The sequence below is a fragment of the Alosa alosa genome, chromosome 17 (assembly GCF_017589495.1).
Source record: "Alosa alosa isolate M-15738 ecotype Scorff River chromosome 17, AALO_Geno_1.1, whole genome shotgun sequence".
Lineage (NCBI taxonomy): Eukaryota > Metazoa > Chordata > Actinopteri > Clupeiformes > Clupeidae > Alosa > Alosa alosa.
In genome coordinates, this window is record NC_063205.1 from 20,802,136 (window position 1) to 20,821,436 (window position 19,301).

The 19,301-nt window shown below is 43.1% G+C and overlaps 1 protein-coding gene across 1 annotated transcript in view; it reads left to right on the forward strand.

Moving 5' to 3' along the window:
* Positions 1–13,372: 13,372 nt before the first annotated feature.
* plxnc1 (plexin C1) overlaps positions 13,373–19,301 on the forward strand; it is a 55,843-nt gene continuing 49,914 nt past the window's right edge. Inside the window, exons 1-4 of the mRNA XM_048267975.1 lie at positions 13,373–14,490; positions 14,662–14,790; positions 14,896–15,030; positions 15,484–15,584. Coding sequence (XP_048123932.1) covers positions 13,555–14,490; positions 14,662–14,790; positions 14,896–15,030; positions 15,484–15,584 — 1,301 coding nt within the window. The 5' untranslated portion in view covers positions 13,373–13,554. The remainder of the gene's footprint in view (positions 14,491–14,661; positions 14,791–14,895; positions 15,031–15,483; positions 15,585–19,301) is intronic.

Here is a 19,301-nt window from a genome sequence, read left to right on the forward strand (position 1 = left end):
GATGACAGCTGTTCTTGTCTCTTTGATGGCAGCCATTACTGTGAAGAGGCCCTGCCCTCTCTCCTCCCCCCTGGGAACTCCCTTGTGTTGCTTCTCTTTGCCTTTTTTCACACCACTAAGTACGACATTCAAAAGCATTATTTCCTATAATTTTTTTTTTTTTGTGCTAGTCTTTAGGACCTGCTGCTTGTGCAGCACCTCAACTTTGCGCGGCTTCTTCTCCTTTCTCTATTTCCTTTCCAAAGAGTCCCCCCTTTCCTTTTCCCACTGCTACCAGTACAGGTCTACCCTCATTTGCCGCTTCGTCCCTGCATCTGCCTTCTAGGGTGAAGACAGTCACAGCGGATTATGTCTTCTTATCCAGGAGCACATTCTGTCATATTCTGCTCATTCTATCTGTCATTCTCCTGTTATTTTTGTGCATACTCTCTTCAAATTCACGCTGTCTCTTTAACTTCTTCTCTTCCTCCTTCTGCAGTTGTTCCTTCCTTTTCTCTTCCATACGTGCTCTCGCAATCTCTGCTTTTTTCTCTTCTTTCTCCTGCGCGAGCCTCTTCTGACGCTTTTTCTCCTCTTCTCTTTGTAACTTTTTCTGCTGGAGTTTTTCTTCCTTTGCTTTTTCCCGGAGTTTTTTCTCGAGAGCCCTCTGCCTCTGTTCTTCCTTCTTTTCTTCCTCTTTCAGGTCCTTTTTGTACATGTACAAGCGTTCTCTCAGATCAGCTTTCTCTTCTTTCAGCTGTTGTTTGAGCCTCTTCCAGTCTTTATACATGACATTGTGGGATGGTTTGGGAACAGTGTGACTGTTGGCGTCACTTGGAGGTAGTTTGGCTATATCTTCCTCATCATCACTGCTGCTGTCCTCACTGTCACTCTCCTCCCCTTCACTCTCCACATTATTATCCATTGCTGCCTGAAAAACAAACAAAAACATTTAAAAACATGATTGGGTCTTAAATAACTAGATGTACCGCAGAGCGGTACAAAATATGACCGCCGCCCAGTCCAGCACATTTTTTCCACAAAAAGAAATCACGCTGAAAGGCCTATATGATTCTAACTGCCTCACTAAATTGCATTATCCACACTCAATTCTCACTGCTATCTGCTAGACAACAAGTACCAAAACATGATTAGTTCATAGATTTCACATGTAAAATTAATTTTATACAACCCCTCCTCCATCTTGCCTGTTCATAATTCTGAGAAATTCTTGATTGTTTGTGTTATGTTTATGTGTGTGTGTGTGTATGTGTGTGTGTGTGTGTGTGTGTGTGTGTGTGTGTGTGTGCCTGCGTATGTGCCTGTGCATACAAGTGTACATATGTCTACTGTGTGAGTATGTGTCATACGTATGATTACTGTGAATGTATGTGTGTGTGTGTGTGTGTGTGTGTGTATCTGTTTGTGCACATGTGTGCACATGAAATGGGTTAAGATGACCCCTGGAGGCAAACATACGGAAAAAAAATGGTCATCCTAGGCCCTACAGTTCTCAAGATATTCACAGAGAACTGTGTCTGGCCTACCCTCCTTTCGGGGGGTCCAGTCCAGCGGGGGGGCTACAGATCAAAACGAAAAATGACGGTTCCATGCTATCCATGTGGGGGTACAACCCACCAAGTTTTGTGTACCCCGGTCTTTCAGTGTCCCGGGAATCCTTGTTGGTGTACGTCACTAAATGTAATGTAAATTATTTTATTGTAAGGCCCCCCATGAACGAAAGTACACAAAACTTGGCATGCATTCGGAAAGTGTCATAATGATCCTACACTTTTCATTTTGTGCAGTTTTGACCTTATCAGCCAGAGATATTGTGATGAAAACACCTAATTTTTTGCTTTTTAATTTTTAACTAGGTGGCGCTATACATGAAATAAGTGGTAATGGGATGGGTTGACATGCCCCTTAAGACCAACATACATAAAAAGGTGGACCTCCTAGGCCCTGCGGTTCTCGAGATATTCACAGAAAACTGTCTCCGCCACCTACAGGCCAGTTGGTGTATAGTAACATAAATTAATTTATTATTGTGTGGCCCCCATGAACGGAATTCCACAAAACTTGGCGTGCATACAGAGGGTGTCATAATGATCCTACACTTCCAATTTCGTGCAGTTTTGACTATGTTAGGTCACAGATACCTTCAATTACAACACCTCATTTTACTTTTTGTGTTTAACTAGGTGGCTATACATGAAATGAGTGGTTATGGAATGGGTGACATGGCCCCTTGAGATCAACATACAAAAAAAAAGGTCCTCCTAAACCCTACGGTTTTGAGATATTCACAGAAAACTGTGTCTGCCCTACCCTCCTTTCGGGGGGTCCAGTCCAGCGGGGGGGCTACAGATCAAAAAACGATGGTTCCATGCTATCCATGTGGGGTTACATGCCCACCAAGTTTCGTGTACCCCGGTCTTTCAGTGTCCCGGGAATCATTGACGGAAATTTGGGCATGCGAAAAAAGAAAAAAAAAAAAAAAAAAAAATCATAATCCTATCCTAAACCTATATGACCACAGCTTCGCTGCGCGGCGGTCATAATAATAACGTCATGTACAAAAACCAATGCTGCACACCCATTACTCTCGTTTGAATTACTCGCGGACTTGTGATCGGATAGATATGCCACGTATGTCAGATGAAAGAGACACGGAGCTATCATTTGATACCAAGTACATCCTTCTGGGTTATAAAACAGACAAAGTGACAGCAAAATAATAACTTCATATAGCTCGACTTACCTCACATTTTTGTCTGTTTTTGTAGCAAAGCATGTTTATAATCCAACGCTATTGTGTGTTTCTCTATGGCAAAGAATGTTCATAATCCGGTTTTGAGATCCTACCAAATTCCTACATGGCATCCAATTCAAGGCTCATATTGCATCCCAATTTGTTCGGCAAAGAAACACCTTTTTTGCCTTTACTTTGTTCATGGCAATGCAGTAAAAAGTTGTAGAGAATCATGAGTGCTGACACCATAGGCACACACAGGCTATAACACGTAAACTCGGGTCAAGTCAGGTCAGATCAGTTCGTGTCACAGATATGGAGTGCAGAAAGGTCATTAAATCACTAAATAAAAAAATGGCATTTATTTCTGTAAGGCACACACCACATATGTCTGTAAATTGCTCAGCCCCAGAGAATTCCTCCACCATGGCAATGATACATAACCTTTACCCTAGCCAGATGAATTTCGTTCCGCTTAGCTCCGCCTAGCTTCACTCACATCCATCTGGGACCTCGTCCATTGAGAGTGATTTCTGCAACCGATTTTATGGTACAGCCAATCAGGGCCGCAGGCGGGGAGTTTCATAGATGTGACATAGCGTAGAAGCGACTGTGAGACTGTTATTAGCGCCACGGGTTGGCTTCGATGTGAGTGGTTGAAGTAGCACGTCAATAGATGACGGACAAGTGGCTTATTCAATCATATGCAAGCATTTTTTGATTAGGCCCAGCCCTCTGAAGCAACACTTCAATGTATCGGTTCCAGATGGATGAGTGGAGCTAGGCGGAGCGAAATTCATCTGGCTAGGGTCAGGTTAAATGATACAGTCTGCCCTACACACACATGAAATGCATGTAGAGCTATGAGCTTGCTGTGGTGAGATACATATCAAAATATAAGAATTTGTATAATACGCTTTTTATATTTTAATTCTTTAAAAATCAAAACAAAATCAATGCTAGTACTAATTCATGAAATGATGGCAGATCTGGATAGCCTAGATTCTGCTTAAAAAACAATATATAATGTGTGTGTGGCATTTACAATGACCAGAATAAATTCTTATGAATAAAAGGTAGTGAAAATGCCCTAAAACAGCTTAGGGTTAAAATATACATAGATTTAAAAAGTAGAATCCATGCAAAAATACTTTAAAAACAATTATTTAATAAATATGTCAGGAAAATATAAGTTCATAAAATTAATTTTATATTTCAGTACTATTTCAGGACTATTCAATTTCTTTATCCTAAAAACCCAGAGTCCCCCCCATACTAGGATGGTTCGACCCAACCTGTCACATGCCACCCGCCATCACCTGTCAATCACTGTCAAAACTCAAACGATCGTGGTTCCAAAGTTTAATAAATTAGACACTGATGTCACAGCGCTCTGTTTTAAGTCTTTTTTTCTCAATTAAAAATGCTTTGCGCTGGTTAGGGGGTACTTGGCTGAAAAAATATTTCACAGGGGGTACATCACTGAAAAAAGGTTGAGAACCACTGCTCTAGCCTGACGAGCCAGACCCACATTAAAATATAGGGTCTGGGCACTCACCGTCCGCAGTGCTCAGTCCGAGGGGCGGGATAATCTTAAAGGTAGTGATGGGGACGAGACCGCCTATGCCGAGTCCGAGTCAAGACCGAGTCTTTGAAGGGTCGAGACCCAGTCTGTTGGTTTTCAAATACAGTCGAGTCCGAGTCAAGACCAAGTCTTTGAGGAAGCAAGTCCGAGTCGAGACCAAGACCATAAAAAAAATGTCAGTTTTCATATTCATAATTTAATATCACCCCAGTTAATAATCAACCATTAGGCCTACAGACTAAGCTAGATTGGGAATTGTTTAGAGGAGCAGTCTTAATGTCTTAATATGGACTATGCTACAGACACTCACGGCAGCAGAGCCATAGAGATAAATAAACGGCTCTGACGGCAGTATCTTTGCATTGCACCATGGGATGTCATTTTCAAATAATGCCGGTCAACATTGCATTTTATTATTATTGTTGTTATGTGTTGTGTGTTTTTTTTTATATGAACATAACAAATGTGTTGGTCTCAAGGACTCGGTCTGAAATTACGAGTCCTTCTCCTCCCACTGTGGTCCGAGACCAAGTCAAGACCGAGTCTTTGAAGGAACAAGTCCGAGACGAGACCGAGAAAGCAGAAATTGGTCTCGAGACCGGTCTCGAGTACTACATCACTACTTAAAGGAATTATCCGGAGTAAAATTCACTTTAGATCGATTTACGGATGATTGGGAGTACATACATTGAGTTGACATCCAAATCATGTCATTCGGATGTGTTTTGAGAAAGTTCGATGTTACCGTTTTTAGTCAAAGCTCGTTAGCATGGAAGTGAGAAGGGCATATTATTTCGCCGCTACAAAACGCTATTTTTATACCTCTTCTACAGTTCCAAACAACATTGCACTTACGTGGTAGTGAGTAGAGGGTCCCTAAAGCCAAACCGAAGTATCCCGAGGTCTTTATGTGGTCGGATAGAGAGTCCAGAATGAATTTCATCAAGCCAGTACCTTTCCGGAAATGTTGCCATCTTTGCTGCCATCTTTAGGGGAAAGTCCGTAGGAGTCGATTGCCAAGTGTGCTCTGGAAATTCACAATTTCTTCGCCGTTTAAAAAAAAAAAAAAAAACATAGTTCAGTATTTCTTTTGAAATTGAAATGAAGTTGTATGGACTGGACTATTTTTTTTTTAAACGGCTTAATTTAAATTGTGAATTTCCAGAGGACATAAGTACTCATTCATTCGACTTTTGGACTATAATCTATATTGAACTTGCGGAATCAACAATAAAATCTATGTTGATTCAACGACAAGCAGAAGAAAGAGATACATTTAGCCGTCTAGCTCCATAGACTCCCATTCAATCTGCGCTTGTCCGCGATCACCTCCAGTGGAATTCTAATGGAACTTCATCCAAGATCGATACAATGGGCCTAATAGGAAGTGCCAAGGCTCTCCATAGATGGGCTCTGCAGAGAGCCCATCTAGCCACTTTTAGGCACTGTGACCAAAGTCAGATCAGCTTGTTCCCTCCCTTATGGTGATGGCGCCCCCTTGTGCACCTTGGTATATGACAAAGAATGCACCAGGTGTATATTACTGTACTGTGGTTCCATTCCAGGGTAATATATTGGTTTCATCGTATTTTGGGGTGAATTATCATTCTCAATGGCTTTTTCCCATTTTACTGACCTTTTTCAGACCTTTTGAGCACTTCACACTCAAATCAGACTCTATGATGGATTACAAATCAGACTATGATGTACAACCCCAAAACAGAAAAGTTGGGACGTTGTGTAAAATGCAAATAAAAACAGAATGTCATAATATACAAGTCTCGTAAAACCCATATTTAGCAGCATAAAGGACATAGACAACATATCAAATGTTGAAAATGAAAATTTGGATTATTTCATGAAAAGTATATGTTAATTTTGAATTTGATGCCAGCAATATGTTTCAAAAAAAGTTGGGACGGGAGCATGTTTACCACTGTGCTGCTTCACCTCTTCATTTAACACAATTCTGTAAATGTTTAGGAACTGAGGAGACCATTTGCTACAGTTTTGAGAATGTTGTCCCATTACTCCACAATATAGGATTTCAGTTGCTCAACAGTATGGGGTATTCTTAGTCATGCTTTTCATTTCATCATGCACCTAATTTGACAAATCTGGACTGCATACAGGCCATCTTAGCACCTGGACTCTTCCTCTATGGAGAAATACTATTTAAATATGCAGAATTCATTTTGGCATTGTTTTCCAGAAATATTCAAGGTCGTCTCTGGAAAAGACATTGCCTGGATGGCAGTATATTGTGCAGTGGAGCTTCAGAATAACGGCAAATAAAAACTTAGCAAATAGCTTTTACTGACAACTTTAAGCAGTAGCAAACGCATGCTGTATCCAACTCATACATTCTTCTTCTAACATAGAATGTGACTGCACAAGCATACATTCTGTAACAGTTCCTCCTAGTGGCGGAATAATAAAGCTGTAGTAAAGCTGTAAAAAAAGTATTATAGAACACAACATCTCTTCCTGTAAAAGAATACTCTGGCTTACTTCAGCACTGAAATAAGTGGTAACTCTGATCCACTATAGGAGAGCAAAACTAAAAGTATTAGCAAATCATTCCTTCTAATAATCAACTACACAAAATCTGGTTTACTGTTAACTACAGTGACATGTTTAGTAAATGCATGAGCCTATAACATAAAATAGCAATCTCATCAACAGGTAGATTGAATCGCATTTCTCACAGAACATCAATTGAAACAGGTCAATGAGCAACATAGTCCTGATGCCACTTAGGCTTGACTCGGATTCGTGCAGGGTTTGGAGAAGTGTGTGCAGAGGTCTGTGAGTGTGGTAGAGTGTCGTTTACATGTGTATCATCAGTTCCAAGTGGAAGGTGGGCCAGGTGAGTTGCATTCCACTTTTTTCCATCGCTCAGAAGGAATGTGTTTGGACCCACTCGTCTTTCCACCTGTACAGGTGGGGAAAATCTGGGGTGAGCTTTGGGAGTTGGACGGGGTATCCTTATCCTCACTCTCTCGCCCTCCTGAAATGGAGGATCACGTGCGCCACGCCTTGAATCAGCATAGCGTTTCATCTTGTCCTGATTCTTTAGCACTGTATCACGCACTTCAGCAGGTGTACGTGTCAGTGTCAGACAGAGGCAAAATGTCCAATCTAGTGTGCATTTTACGCCCATAGAGCAGTTCATGGGGTGAAGCGGCAGTGGTAGCGTGCGGTGTTGCACGGTACACCTGAAGCCAGGCTTGCACAGCCTCTTTCCATGGCTGTGACTGCAGGATGGCTGTTTGCAGGCAGCTTCTCAGGGAACGATGGAATCGTTCAACAGCACCATTGGCTGCAGGGTAGTACACTGATGTCCGATTATGACGAATACTCTGTGCCTCCATGAACTCTGAAAACTCAGCTGAGGTAAACTGAGGCCCATTGTCAGTAACAATGCACTCTGGGTTGCCATGGCGGCTGAATATGGACATCAGGAACGTTGTGACATCTGCAGTTGTCGTGCTGTGGGTGAAGGCAAGCTCAGGCCACTTGGAGTAGTAGTCCACTAGCGTTATAGCATAGTGGCAGGCAGGAGGAGCAGTTTCGAATGGTCCGACAATATTAAGACCAAGTTTTTTCCAAGGGCCCTCAGGGAGCTGGACAGGTTGCAGGGGGCAGGGTGAGTGTAGGCAGTTTTATCGTTTAAAATAAAAGCGGCAGGCAACTCAGGAGGCTATGCAGATCTGAACCTCTGAATCCATTTTTGGCCACCAGTACAAGTCTCGCAGGCGTTGCTTGGTCCGTACGATTCCTTGGTGACTCGTGGGCCAAGGCGATCAAGGTCTGACGTAAGGAGATTGGCACTAGAAGTCTTGAGCCTCTGAAAATTAAATTGTCTTTGACGGAGAGCTCATCTCTCACCTTGTAGTATGGGATCATAGTATGGCTCACGGCTCTGATGGAGGGTGGCCAGCCATGATGAACCTGTTCACGAAGAGTCATCAGTTCAGTGCATGTAGAGCAGGCCACTTCGAAGTCAGCTACTGGAAGAGCACGTAGTGTTGAGGAGATCTGAGCCACTAATTCAGGTTCCACATCAGCAGAGGAGTCAGCAGATGGTAAAGGAAGGCGAGAAAGGCAGTCTGCTGTAGTTTTGAGAGCCTGGGCGGTACACAATGTCATAATCAAAGCAAAGCAAGCGTGCAGACCAGCGAGCAACACGCATCCCGGCTCTGCCAATTAGGGATGGGAAGTCTGACACCGAGGCACCGAAGCTGGTATCACTTCCGCGAAGCAATCTGCTTCGGCACAATGTATCGGAGCACGTATCAAAGTTGTAAGGTCACGTGACTGATGACGTACGAAGCTTCGGACGTCACTGAAAAAGTTTAAATGGGACATCTGACACAGGGGCACGGTGCTTGTATCAAACCCTAAAGCGTTACGGGTTCGATAAACCTTTAAAGTCCCCAACACATATGTTTTGTTGCACAAGCACCCTTCTAAAATTGTAGCCCTACACAAGGACTTCACAATCCCCATTGTACACAATGCCCCATGTTTTCACAATGCCCTTTATATGTTTTCTGTTATCTGACTCTACTGTGGTCATCTACAGCAATTAGCCTACGTTATTTTGCCATTAGTTTTTGCAAAACATCAAATGAAGTCTTAAACACAACCACAATAGAGAAGCATGCAATATCAAATAATGCTAACTCATGGCAATTATGAACATGGCGGGATTTGAACCGCGGTTGCGTGTGCGGTATACGAACACGCTACCACCCTCCCAAGGCCATTTTAAGATTTTCATGGAAACATAGCATTATTTAAAACCAAGCACATTACATTTTCAATTCAAATGATTAGAAGCATATCAAAACTACAATGTTTATTCCAATGACTGTAGGCCTAATAGTTTTTACTCACAAGGGAACAGAACACGTTGTCTCTCCGCTTTGTTTTACCAGTGTCAGAAAAGGGCCATTTGGTCGGCATGTGGCTTTGTCTGTGATTGTTTAATCGCTAATGAGAGCCGCCGTTATGTCTGCTAACCACCAGATGTCACTGTTTTGTATTCGATGCTTTGACACTTCGAAACATTTACGATACAATCAGGAAGAACCTTCCAAAGCCTCATGGGGCTTCATTCGCCCAACCCTACTGCCAATACCGTTGGTGGTAAGCAATGTGGTAAGGGCCTGGTGGTCTGTGCGGAGAGTAAAACGATGGCCCCATAAGTATGTCCGCCATTTTTCAGTAGCCCACACGCATGCCAACGCTTCCTTTTCCACAATTGAGTATTTGCGCTCTGTTGTGGAAAGTGTGCGGGAAGTGAAAGCCACTGGTTTTTCTATGCCGTCAGGCTGTATTTGGGCAAACACAGCACCCAGTCCATAGTCACCTGCATCTGTAGAGAGCGGAGTGTGGGGTCATAAAGAGCAAGTGCTTGACTAGCTACCAGGAGCTGCTTAACTTCCTCAAAACTGCTTTGAGCAGCTTCAGTCCATGTAAATGCATCTGTTTCTTTGGCACACTCACGCATAGGGGCAACGACTGTAGCAAAGCTCGGTAAAAATTTAGAGTACCAGGACACAAGGCCTAAGAATGACCTCAAGGTAACTGCATCAGATGGGGGCGGGGCATTTAGGATCGCATCAAAGTGTTCTTGGTCAGGCAGGATCCCCTCAGCAGTGATGACATGGCCAAGGAAGCGCAGTGAAGTCTGCTTGAACTGGCACTTGTTGTCATTCAGCACTAAGCCAGCCTCTTTTAGTTTCAGCAGGACGGTTTTGAGGTTACGGTCATGTGTAGTAGGCGTGTCACCATAAATAATCAGGTCATCAAGGTAGTTTTGAACACCAGGTGCTCCTTGTAGGATTGTTGCCATCATTTTTTGGAACGCAGAGGTTGCAGAGGCTAATCCATAGGGAACCCTGCAAAACCTGAAGAGCCCCTCATGTGTAATAAAGGCTGTAATGTCTCTACTGTCCTCATGGAGTGGTAACTGGTAGTATGCATTTGTAAGATCAATGCTAGAAAATACCTTAGCACCACGCAGGTTGGCGAGCAGTTCGTCAATGTGGGGCAGCGGATAGCTGTCTATGACCACAGCCTTGTTCGGCTCCCGTAGATCGGCACACATCCGGATTCCACCATTTTTCTTTGCAGTGACCACAATGGGGGACACCCAGGCAGAGGCATCAATCTTCTCGATGACACCAGCTGTCAACAGGCGATTCAGCTCGGCAGAGACAGCGTCTCTAATAGGAAACGGCAAGCGCCACAACTTCTGCCGCACAGGTTTGATGGTAGGATCAATTTTTACTTTATGCACAAAGTTCTTAACACGACCAATTTCAGGACCATTGGTATCAGTGTGTGTTGCAGTGTATAGACATCACGGATGTAGGTGGCACTAGGGTTACGACAGAATCCCCTTTAATGCACAGGTCGAAGGCAATGAATAAGTACATACCCAACAGTGCTGTTCCTCTTTCCACTATGAAGAAAGGGGCTGCAGTAAAGGTGTTTTCTGTGTGTACTTGAGCGTGCAGACATCCCAGCACCGGAATGTTGTCTCGAGTGTAGGTCACCAGCCTGGCTGGAGGTGCAGACAGTGAGGTGTCGCTGAAAAACTTCTGGTAGATGTAGTGTGGCAATATAGACACGGCAGAACCAGTGTCCACGACAAGCTGCATGGCTTTAGCAGAGGTGGTAGGAGTGGAAATACTGATATTACAGAGCAGTCTCTTTGGGGCATTGGCAGAATTCTCCAAATACAGTATGGTAACATCAGGTAACTGTAGCTCATGCACCTTACTAGATGGTGCCGAGCGACACACTAGAGCAAAATGTCCTCTTTTGTTGCAAGATTTGCATTGAACTTTAGCTGCAGGACACTGAGAAGAGTTTGCTAAATGCTTGTCAGAGCCACATCTGAAACAAGATCTGTGCTGGGAGGGACTGCTGCTGGCACTAGCACTAGCAGCAGGACGAGAATTAGCTGGACAAAAGTTCTTTTTATTTCTCGCGTTGTATGGCTTGGGTTGTATAGCTTGCACTGGAGCCCCACTGCTCTTCATTTTGTTGGCCTGTTCTGCAGCAGCTTCCATTTGTATCGCCAATGTCGTGGCTTTTTCTAGAGTCAAATCAGTTTCTAATAACATTTTTTCTCTTATTTTGTAATTTAGCAAGTATTCAAGCAGTTGGTCACGAATCATCTCGTCAGCGTTCTCATTGAATTCACACTTAACAGCAAGCTCGCGAAGGGCAGCTAGATACTGAACTGCTGTAACAGTGCCTCCTAGTGGCGGATTAATAAAGCTGTAAAGTATTACAGAACACAACATATATGTTGCTCAAAACCTGTATACACTATACATCATTCAGAATTGTTTGTGCTGTGCCAAATGTGCAAGATGCCCATGCTGTTCACTAATGCTCCTCCACACTGTCATGATATTGGGTTTCGAAGTGAACACTAAAACAAGTTGGATAGGTTGGATACTTGGATAGGCCCTCTCCTCTTTAGCCCAGAGGAGTCCTTGATTTCCAAAAAGAATGGCAAACTTTGATTGGTCTAACCACAGGACCTTTTTCCACATTACCTCAGTCCATTTTAAACAAGCTCAGGCCCAGATAAGAGGGTGGTATTTTCTGTATCATGTCTCAATACAATTTTAGCTGTTACAATGTTGGCTGCAGTTTTTGAATTGATATTAAACTGTGCACATAGACAAAGGTTATCAGAGATTTTCCTGAGCCCATACAATGACAGGTCTGTTAACAGGTCTGGTATTGATGCAGTGCCATCTGAGGTCCCAACTTTTTCTGTTTTGGGGTTGTATTACAAATCAGACTATGTGATGGAATACAAATCAGACAACCAAAATAATTTGCAAATATCACCCTGAATAATAAATGGCCTTGTGAGGTAACTCTGGTAAAGATTTCCACTTAATGAAAGGCAAAAGAGGCAAAAACTGCAAAAGCGTTTTTTAAAATCCTGCTGTGGTCTTTGCATAATCAACAGCAGTCCTGTTGGTTTAGGTTATTTAGATTTACATGTATTCGTTAGCAGACTCTTTTATCCAAAGTGACTTACAGAGAGAGAATAATATTCAAGCTACAGCGTAGAAGAGACCTTAGCTAAGAATTACTATGCATCTGTCATAATATTATTGTGTTTTATATTTAGCAGACACTTTTATTATTATTTCTTAACAACTTGCACGTTGTTTTAGGAGGGTGAAGTGAAGTCAGGGCTGAGATTGATGCTCTCCCTGTAAGTCTAATACATGTGCGTATTTCACATGTTAGTCAATAGATGGCAGTAATCTACCAACTATAATGCATCAGAGGAATAGAGAGGGAGAGTGAAAGGGCTGCTCGATTATGGCAAAAATCATTATAATTTTGTTCAATATTGAGATCACGATTATTAAACATGATTACTCAGTGATTTTAGAACTATCAATCATTTTCAATTTTTTTAAACTGAATTTTTAAATGTGATCCAACAGAAAAAATACATGCAAAATGGCTCAAGACAAAAAGAAAGCATTGTTATAAAACTAATTATTTCATTATATTTTGATTACATTGTTTTCATAATTGTTGGAAGTCATAATCACGATTAATCGTTTCATTTGATTGCACAGCACTAGTGTATTTCAAAGCCTTTGAGTGGCGATGAAGGGCAACATTGTCACTGGAAAACTATGAACATTCCAGAACATTTCCAAGGAAATATTTTTTTATTTCAGATACACACGAGAGGTGTTAAAGTCCGTGCGCTGTAGAAGATTTCCCTCAGTGGCCAATCAACAACCAAGCCTATTCAATATAAGGCTACACATTATACTCTTATTCTTTCCAATATGATCAAGTATTGTGAAATTTTGTTGAATCTCTCTCTTTCTATACGCACACACACACACACACACACGCTCGCACATTCTTAGCCTATGTTAACCTGTGTGCTGTGTGTCACATATACCTTCCTCGCCGATGGAGTGTTAACGACTGAAGGAGTTTCGCCAAAATTATTCTCTGCCAGCTAGGTGGTTTACACAGTAGTCACTGCACTGGCAAAGGAACCAGTGCATGCGGAAGTTACAGCTTCTCTCTGCGAAATTGGGGAACTAAAAAACGGTATACTCCTGTACGCCTTTGAGAAGACGCAAGTGACCGCGAGTCATGGTCATCACGCTCAAACAGACACTAGCCTCAGACAGATGTAGCCAAAGTTTGGCACAAAATGGAATTTACTTTGCTCGCAGTTGTTCTAGCTGTTTGCAGGTGCGCTCTCTGTATAGAGGCACACATATTTGATGGGGATGTCGTTAATTTCGCTGTTGGGGTCGATAAACTGTACGTCCTTACGGATACTCAGCTTCACCAGATGCGGCTCGACCTCAGTCCAGAGACGCGGAAAGAAATATCAAATGCAACAACTTCAAACAAAGTAGAGCTTCTAGTTCCTTTCGTCTATAACGGCACCGTGATAACATGTGGATCACACAACACTGGATACTGTGAAGTTCTTGACAGCTATAATATTTCCAAGACGATACACAAGGAAGGAATCGGCATTGGAGCATACCCAAACATAGCGGTGCTTATTGGCCATGAAGAGGACACATACTTACTATTGGGCAAAAACATAGAAAAGTCTAGTGGCGGCGATGCGGATGCATTGGTAACACTTCGAGACACAAAAGATGGACAGTTTGGGGGGATTTTCTCTAAATCTGATCTTCATGCCAGTCCATCATCAAGCATCCAAAATATTCCTGGCACAGAGATCGAGTTTGTCGATGGCTTTCAGCATACTGCGTCCTCACATGTATATCTACTTTTGAATGAAAAGAGGGGGTCCAAGTTGACAGTGAAGCTTTTGAGTCTGGACAGTAAATACACCGAGAAGGACGGAAAATACACCAAAGCGGGCACATTTACAACCCTCCAAGGTGCGATCTTGCAGTGCTGTGAAGGCGATGTAGTCAGACCATGGAAGCTTCTGTCCTCTGCTGTTATTCCAGGAGAGTCGGCCATCCTTTGGGCAGGTGTCTTTGAGATGAATGTCGAAGATACCGTGGTGGCGATTTTTGACATCAGCCGATCGCGCACAGCACCTGTTTCAGGTTTCTGTATCAACAAAGGTGACAGTTGTGAATCAAGCGGTGAAGAAAAGGTCAGAAAAAATAACTAATAAGAGTTAATGTTCTTAATGTTGAAAGAACTAATAATAGTTAATGTTCTTAATGTTGAGAGCCATACATGCATTTCTGCCGTAATAAAGTGCATTGTCAAGTGTGGATAAGCTATGACCCACATGTAATGTGCATTTTTCTCTCTATTATAGTCTAATGATAAAGTTCTCAGGCCAGCTGCTGTGGTGTTCAGGAACAGCTCCATCACATCTGTCGCTGCCTTGAAGAGCAACTTCTGGATCGTTCTTTTCTTTGGCACTAAAACTGGACTCCTGATCAAGGTTAGTCGAGTTTCACAAGTACATTTTGTAGATGATTTCAATTTACTCTCAGATTTATTTTGACGTGAAAAAATGATGTTAATCATCTGGTTATTTGCATTCCAGGTTGCTTTAGACGAGGCTCTCAAACCTGGCTGTCCTGGTGTGTTGTACAGTTTAGATGAGGATCGGACATTTTTACCCAAGATGCTCTTTGATCCAGTAAATCACACAGACGTTTATGTGTCCCAAGGAAAACAGGTGGGTCATAAAAATAGCAATGCAGACAATACAGTTTGTGAAGTGCGTGTTGTGATCGTACATGGCATGAGGGTAGCCAGGTTTATAAGCTAAGGAATTTGGTCTCTGCATTTATCCCATCCGTGAATTAGTGAACACACAGAGCACACAGTGAACACACAATGAGGTGAAGCACACACACACACACTAACCCGGAGCAGTGAGCCGCCTTGCTACAGCGGCGCTTGGGGAGTAGTGAGGGGTTAAGAGTCTTGCTCAACGGCACTTCAGCCGTGGATGTGGGCATGGGAGAGCAGTGCTCAACCACTTCCCCCACCCACATTTTTCCAACTGGTCAGGGATCAAACCGGCAATCCTTCGGTTCCAACCTCGACGCCCTAACCAGTAGGCCACGGCTGCCCATGATGAATGCCCATGCCACATTGGTAACCAAAACACTATGTGTGTGTATAGATGATAAAGGTCCCTGTGGCCCGGTGTGGTGTGCATCAGACTCTGCGGGACTGCTGGTCGGCCCTGGACCCCTTCTGTGGCTGGTGTGTGTCTCAGAGCAGGTAAGAACACTTGAAGCTGGACCGCTGTGATCTTACATTAATGACCTTAAAGTTGCCCTCACTTGCACAATGTCCACACAAGGACAGTTTTTTTTTTTTATCGTTTTGGCCTTGCTTCCATGCGAACACGAGCAGTGAGCCGCCTTGCTAAAGCGGCACTCGGGGAGCAGTGAGGGGTTAGGTGCCATGCTCAAGGGCACTTCAGCCGTGGATGTGGGAGAGCAGTGCTCAACCACTTCACCCTCCCACACTTTTTCTACTGGTCGGGGATCGAACCGCCAACCCTTCGGTTCCATGCCCAAAGCCCTAACCAGTAGGCCACGGCTGCCCCGTAATGAAGGTAAATGGCATTAACAATATTACAAATGCGATGAACCTGGGGAATAACGTTTAGTATGTGCTTGTGGTGATAGCCTACAGCTAATGTGAATCGTGGACTAAAGCAAGTAAAGGATATTATTTGCTAACCTGACCCTCGCCAGATGAATTTCGTTCCGCCTAGCTCCACTCATCCATCTGGGTCCAATCCATTGGAGTGTTGCTTCAGAAGGCTGGGCCTAATCAAAAAATGCTTGCCCACTGAGCTAAGAGACGTTGATACGATGTCTTTTCTAAGTCATTTTTGGACGTCAAATGTAAGTCACCTGGACGTGCAGACTGTTACTCCAGGCAACGTCTTTTTTCGACGTCTATTGAACGTCCATTTATGACGTCCACAGTACGTCCGTATGGGAGCCATTTCTAGTCCAAATGTGGTCTTCATGGACATTTTTGACGGTTTTTGAAGTCATCTTTGTGGACGCCTTTGACGTCAAATTCAGACTCATTTTAGACATTGATTTTATACTGTACTGCTTATAGTTTCTATGCATAACTGTAGTCCTGTCACAGCCCTTTTACTACTGCAGGTAAACGGTAATTCCCCAGACACAAACACATGAGGCTCAATAACAGTTTACGCTTTTATTGCACAGTTACTAAAATTCACATAGAGGACTCACAGCAGCCTAGCTATAAACATTGCAGTCCCATCGCAAGCACCCCCAACTGGCAAGCAGAAACAGATTAATAATGCAGGTAAATAAGTTATCTAGGTGAATATACATTCAAAATACTGAGAGGGCACAGCAATTCATCATTAAACCCACACACAATGATCAGATTACGCTACACCTTAAATTCAGTTCCACTCATCCAACGTCTTCTGTCCACTCTGCGTTTACAGCTGGGCTGACGAGTCACGTAGACAACAGACACAACACAAAGGAATGTCCGCTGGTCGGCTTTTTAAAAGAATAGTCCACAGGACGCGCTCCGATGTAGCCGGTACTGCACTGTCGGCGCCAGGTCATCCACAAGTCCAAATCAGGGTGGATCCTTCCCTGAATGTACTTCGGTTGTTCAGCAGACACAGTCAACGTTACATCCGGCGGTGTTCATTGGCACTTCCAGCATTCCCCCAGATCGCGTTGTTGCTCGGCTGATGTAAACCTGAGCTGCAACGGACAACAAACATTTATAAGCCACCAGCCACTTTGTCTACCAACTTACTAACGCATAGCAAGTGGGCTACAGAAATATAACTTCCCTTAAGAGGGTACTTAGCTTGCGTTGATGGTGGGCTCTCTGCCGTTGTGCCAGTTCCTGTCGCATCTCCCTCTCAAGGCCCCCTCCTGCCGGTCACCTCGCAAGCTCATATAAAGCACCAGGCCAGGTGAAAGCAAGTGGTTAATCAACCAATGTGAATGAACCCCTCCCCCTTCACAGGTGCACAAAATCAGTCTATTACATCCCATCAGTCCTCTCCAGGTGTCCCTAGTCAGTCCAATACACAGCCACTCAAGGAGTCCATTAACCCAAATGTTAAAATACACAGCAGGTAACAGCAAAAACAGTGTAACATGCATAGCAATAAGCTGCACATATACCATGCATACACGACAGTCCCATTTCAGAAGATGGCATGCTGTTCCAGTTCATTTTCCTATAGCTTTATTTGACTTTCTCACCAGCAGATGGTAACTGGAAATGCATACCAAGACATACATTTCCACTTCAAATCTGCTGCCGAGCCAAATGAAGCTTCAGTAAAATTAACTGGAACAGGTTCCTACCTTCTGGACACCTTACAGTCAGATTAACAATAAATCACAATCCAATCCCGACTGTTGTTTCCCCCATCTTTACTGCAAACATGACCAGATTACTGCAAACATGACCAGATTCACCTAATGAAAATAAAAACTAATTCTGGGCTCTTTTTTTTTTTAAACATATGCACTCAGCGTTCTCAGGGCAGCAGTCCTCACATCATAACGCCTGCAAACAGAGGGAACAGAGGGAGACTAAACTTAATAAGTTGCAAAACACACAGAACACAAAAAGACCATCACTGAAGCACTACTGAGGCGCAAGTCAGGTACATCAAACAAGGGGCAAATAAGGGCTATGAAATGAAGAACATGAAGCCAAACACTACTTCACAACCTAAAGTGTATCATACCCCCAATTCCCCAAATGTATAATTGCCCCCATTCGCATCCACTACTACATTCATTTGTTTTACTGGTCCTCTTTTGTATTTAAGGGCCCGTCCACACGGAGACGCTTTTTAGGTTAAACGCAGAGGTTTTGCTTCGTCTTGGCCGAGCGTCCAAACGAATCCTGTAAACGCACTGCCCGAAACCGCACTTTTCTGAAACCTGGTCCCAGAGTGGAGAAATCTGAAACCATAGCCCGTTTGAATTCGTTTAGACAGCGAAACCGCACATCCTGCTTGCGTATCGATGATGTCATCGCCACACCTCAGCTGCCCTGGACTTGCACTTATAGTATTGCCTAACAATACTAGTTTTCATTAACAATAACGTATTGACTGTTACTAACAAAGGTTTTATAGCAATATTATAAATGTGGCGACAGAATAGCCTAGAACTTGGGTAAGCCTTGCGTTTAGTAGCCTAATTGCGGTGATAGCCAAAACTAATGTGAATCACGGACTATCCTACAACCAAAGAAAGTAAAGGTGATTAGTAGGCCTACCTGCGTTAGCCAAATAAAGGACGGGACTGCATCCTTCACAAACCGTAAAATGAAGTTTATTAGTTTTACAGTTGACTACAGTTGACAGTTCACCATCAGTCCACACAAACAATTCTGGTTTCCTTGCACTAGCCATTTTGTCATAGCCTATTCTGTCTGTTTGTAAAGCACAAACTTTGGTTAATTTCTGTAAAGAAACAGTGCCACCTATAGGCCTGGGGTATGAAGTAACATGTTGAGTCGTGTTGAGATGGATCCATTTGGACGCAAATATTCTTGATGCGGTTTCAGGGAAGACGGAGGAAAAAAAGATAGGTTTCGTACATGTGGACTAGCCCTAAATATCAACACTACATGCATATTAAATGTAAATATTGTTGTCTACCTAGGCCTATGTCTCATGGAAATTATCTAACGTTAACTTTAACAACTCTCATCTGTGTCTGTAGAAGCCAAGTTGATATTCGCCTGCATGGAGACACTTAACAGTTAACTTACTTGCGCCTGATATTTCATTCAAACTAAAACTACATTCACAATGACATCTTACACAGATGTATTTTTGGATATGATATTAACTACCATTCCAGATATCCAACATAATGGTGAAGTTAGCTATTGGAAAAGTTAACATTAACTCCGTCAACGTTAGCGATTCTTAGCTCGCTAACGTTA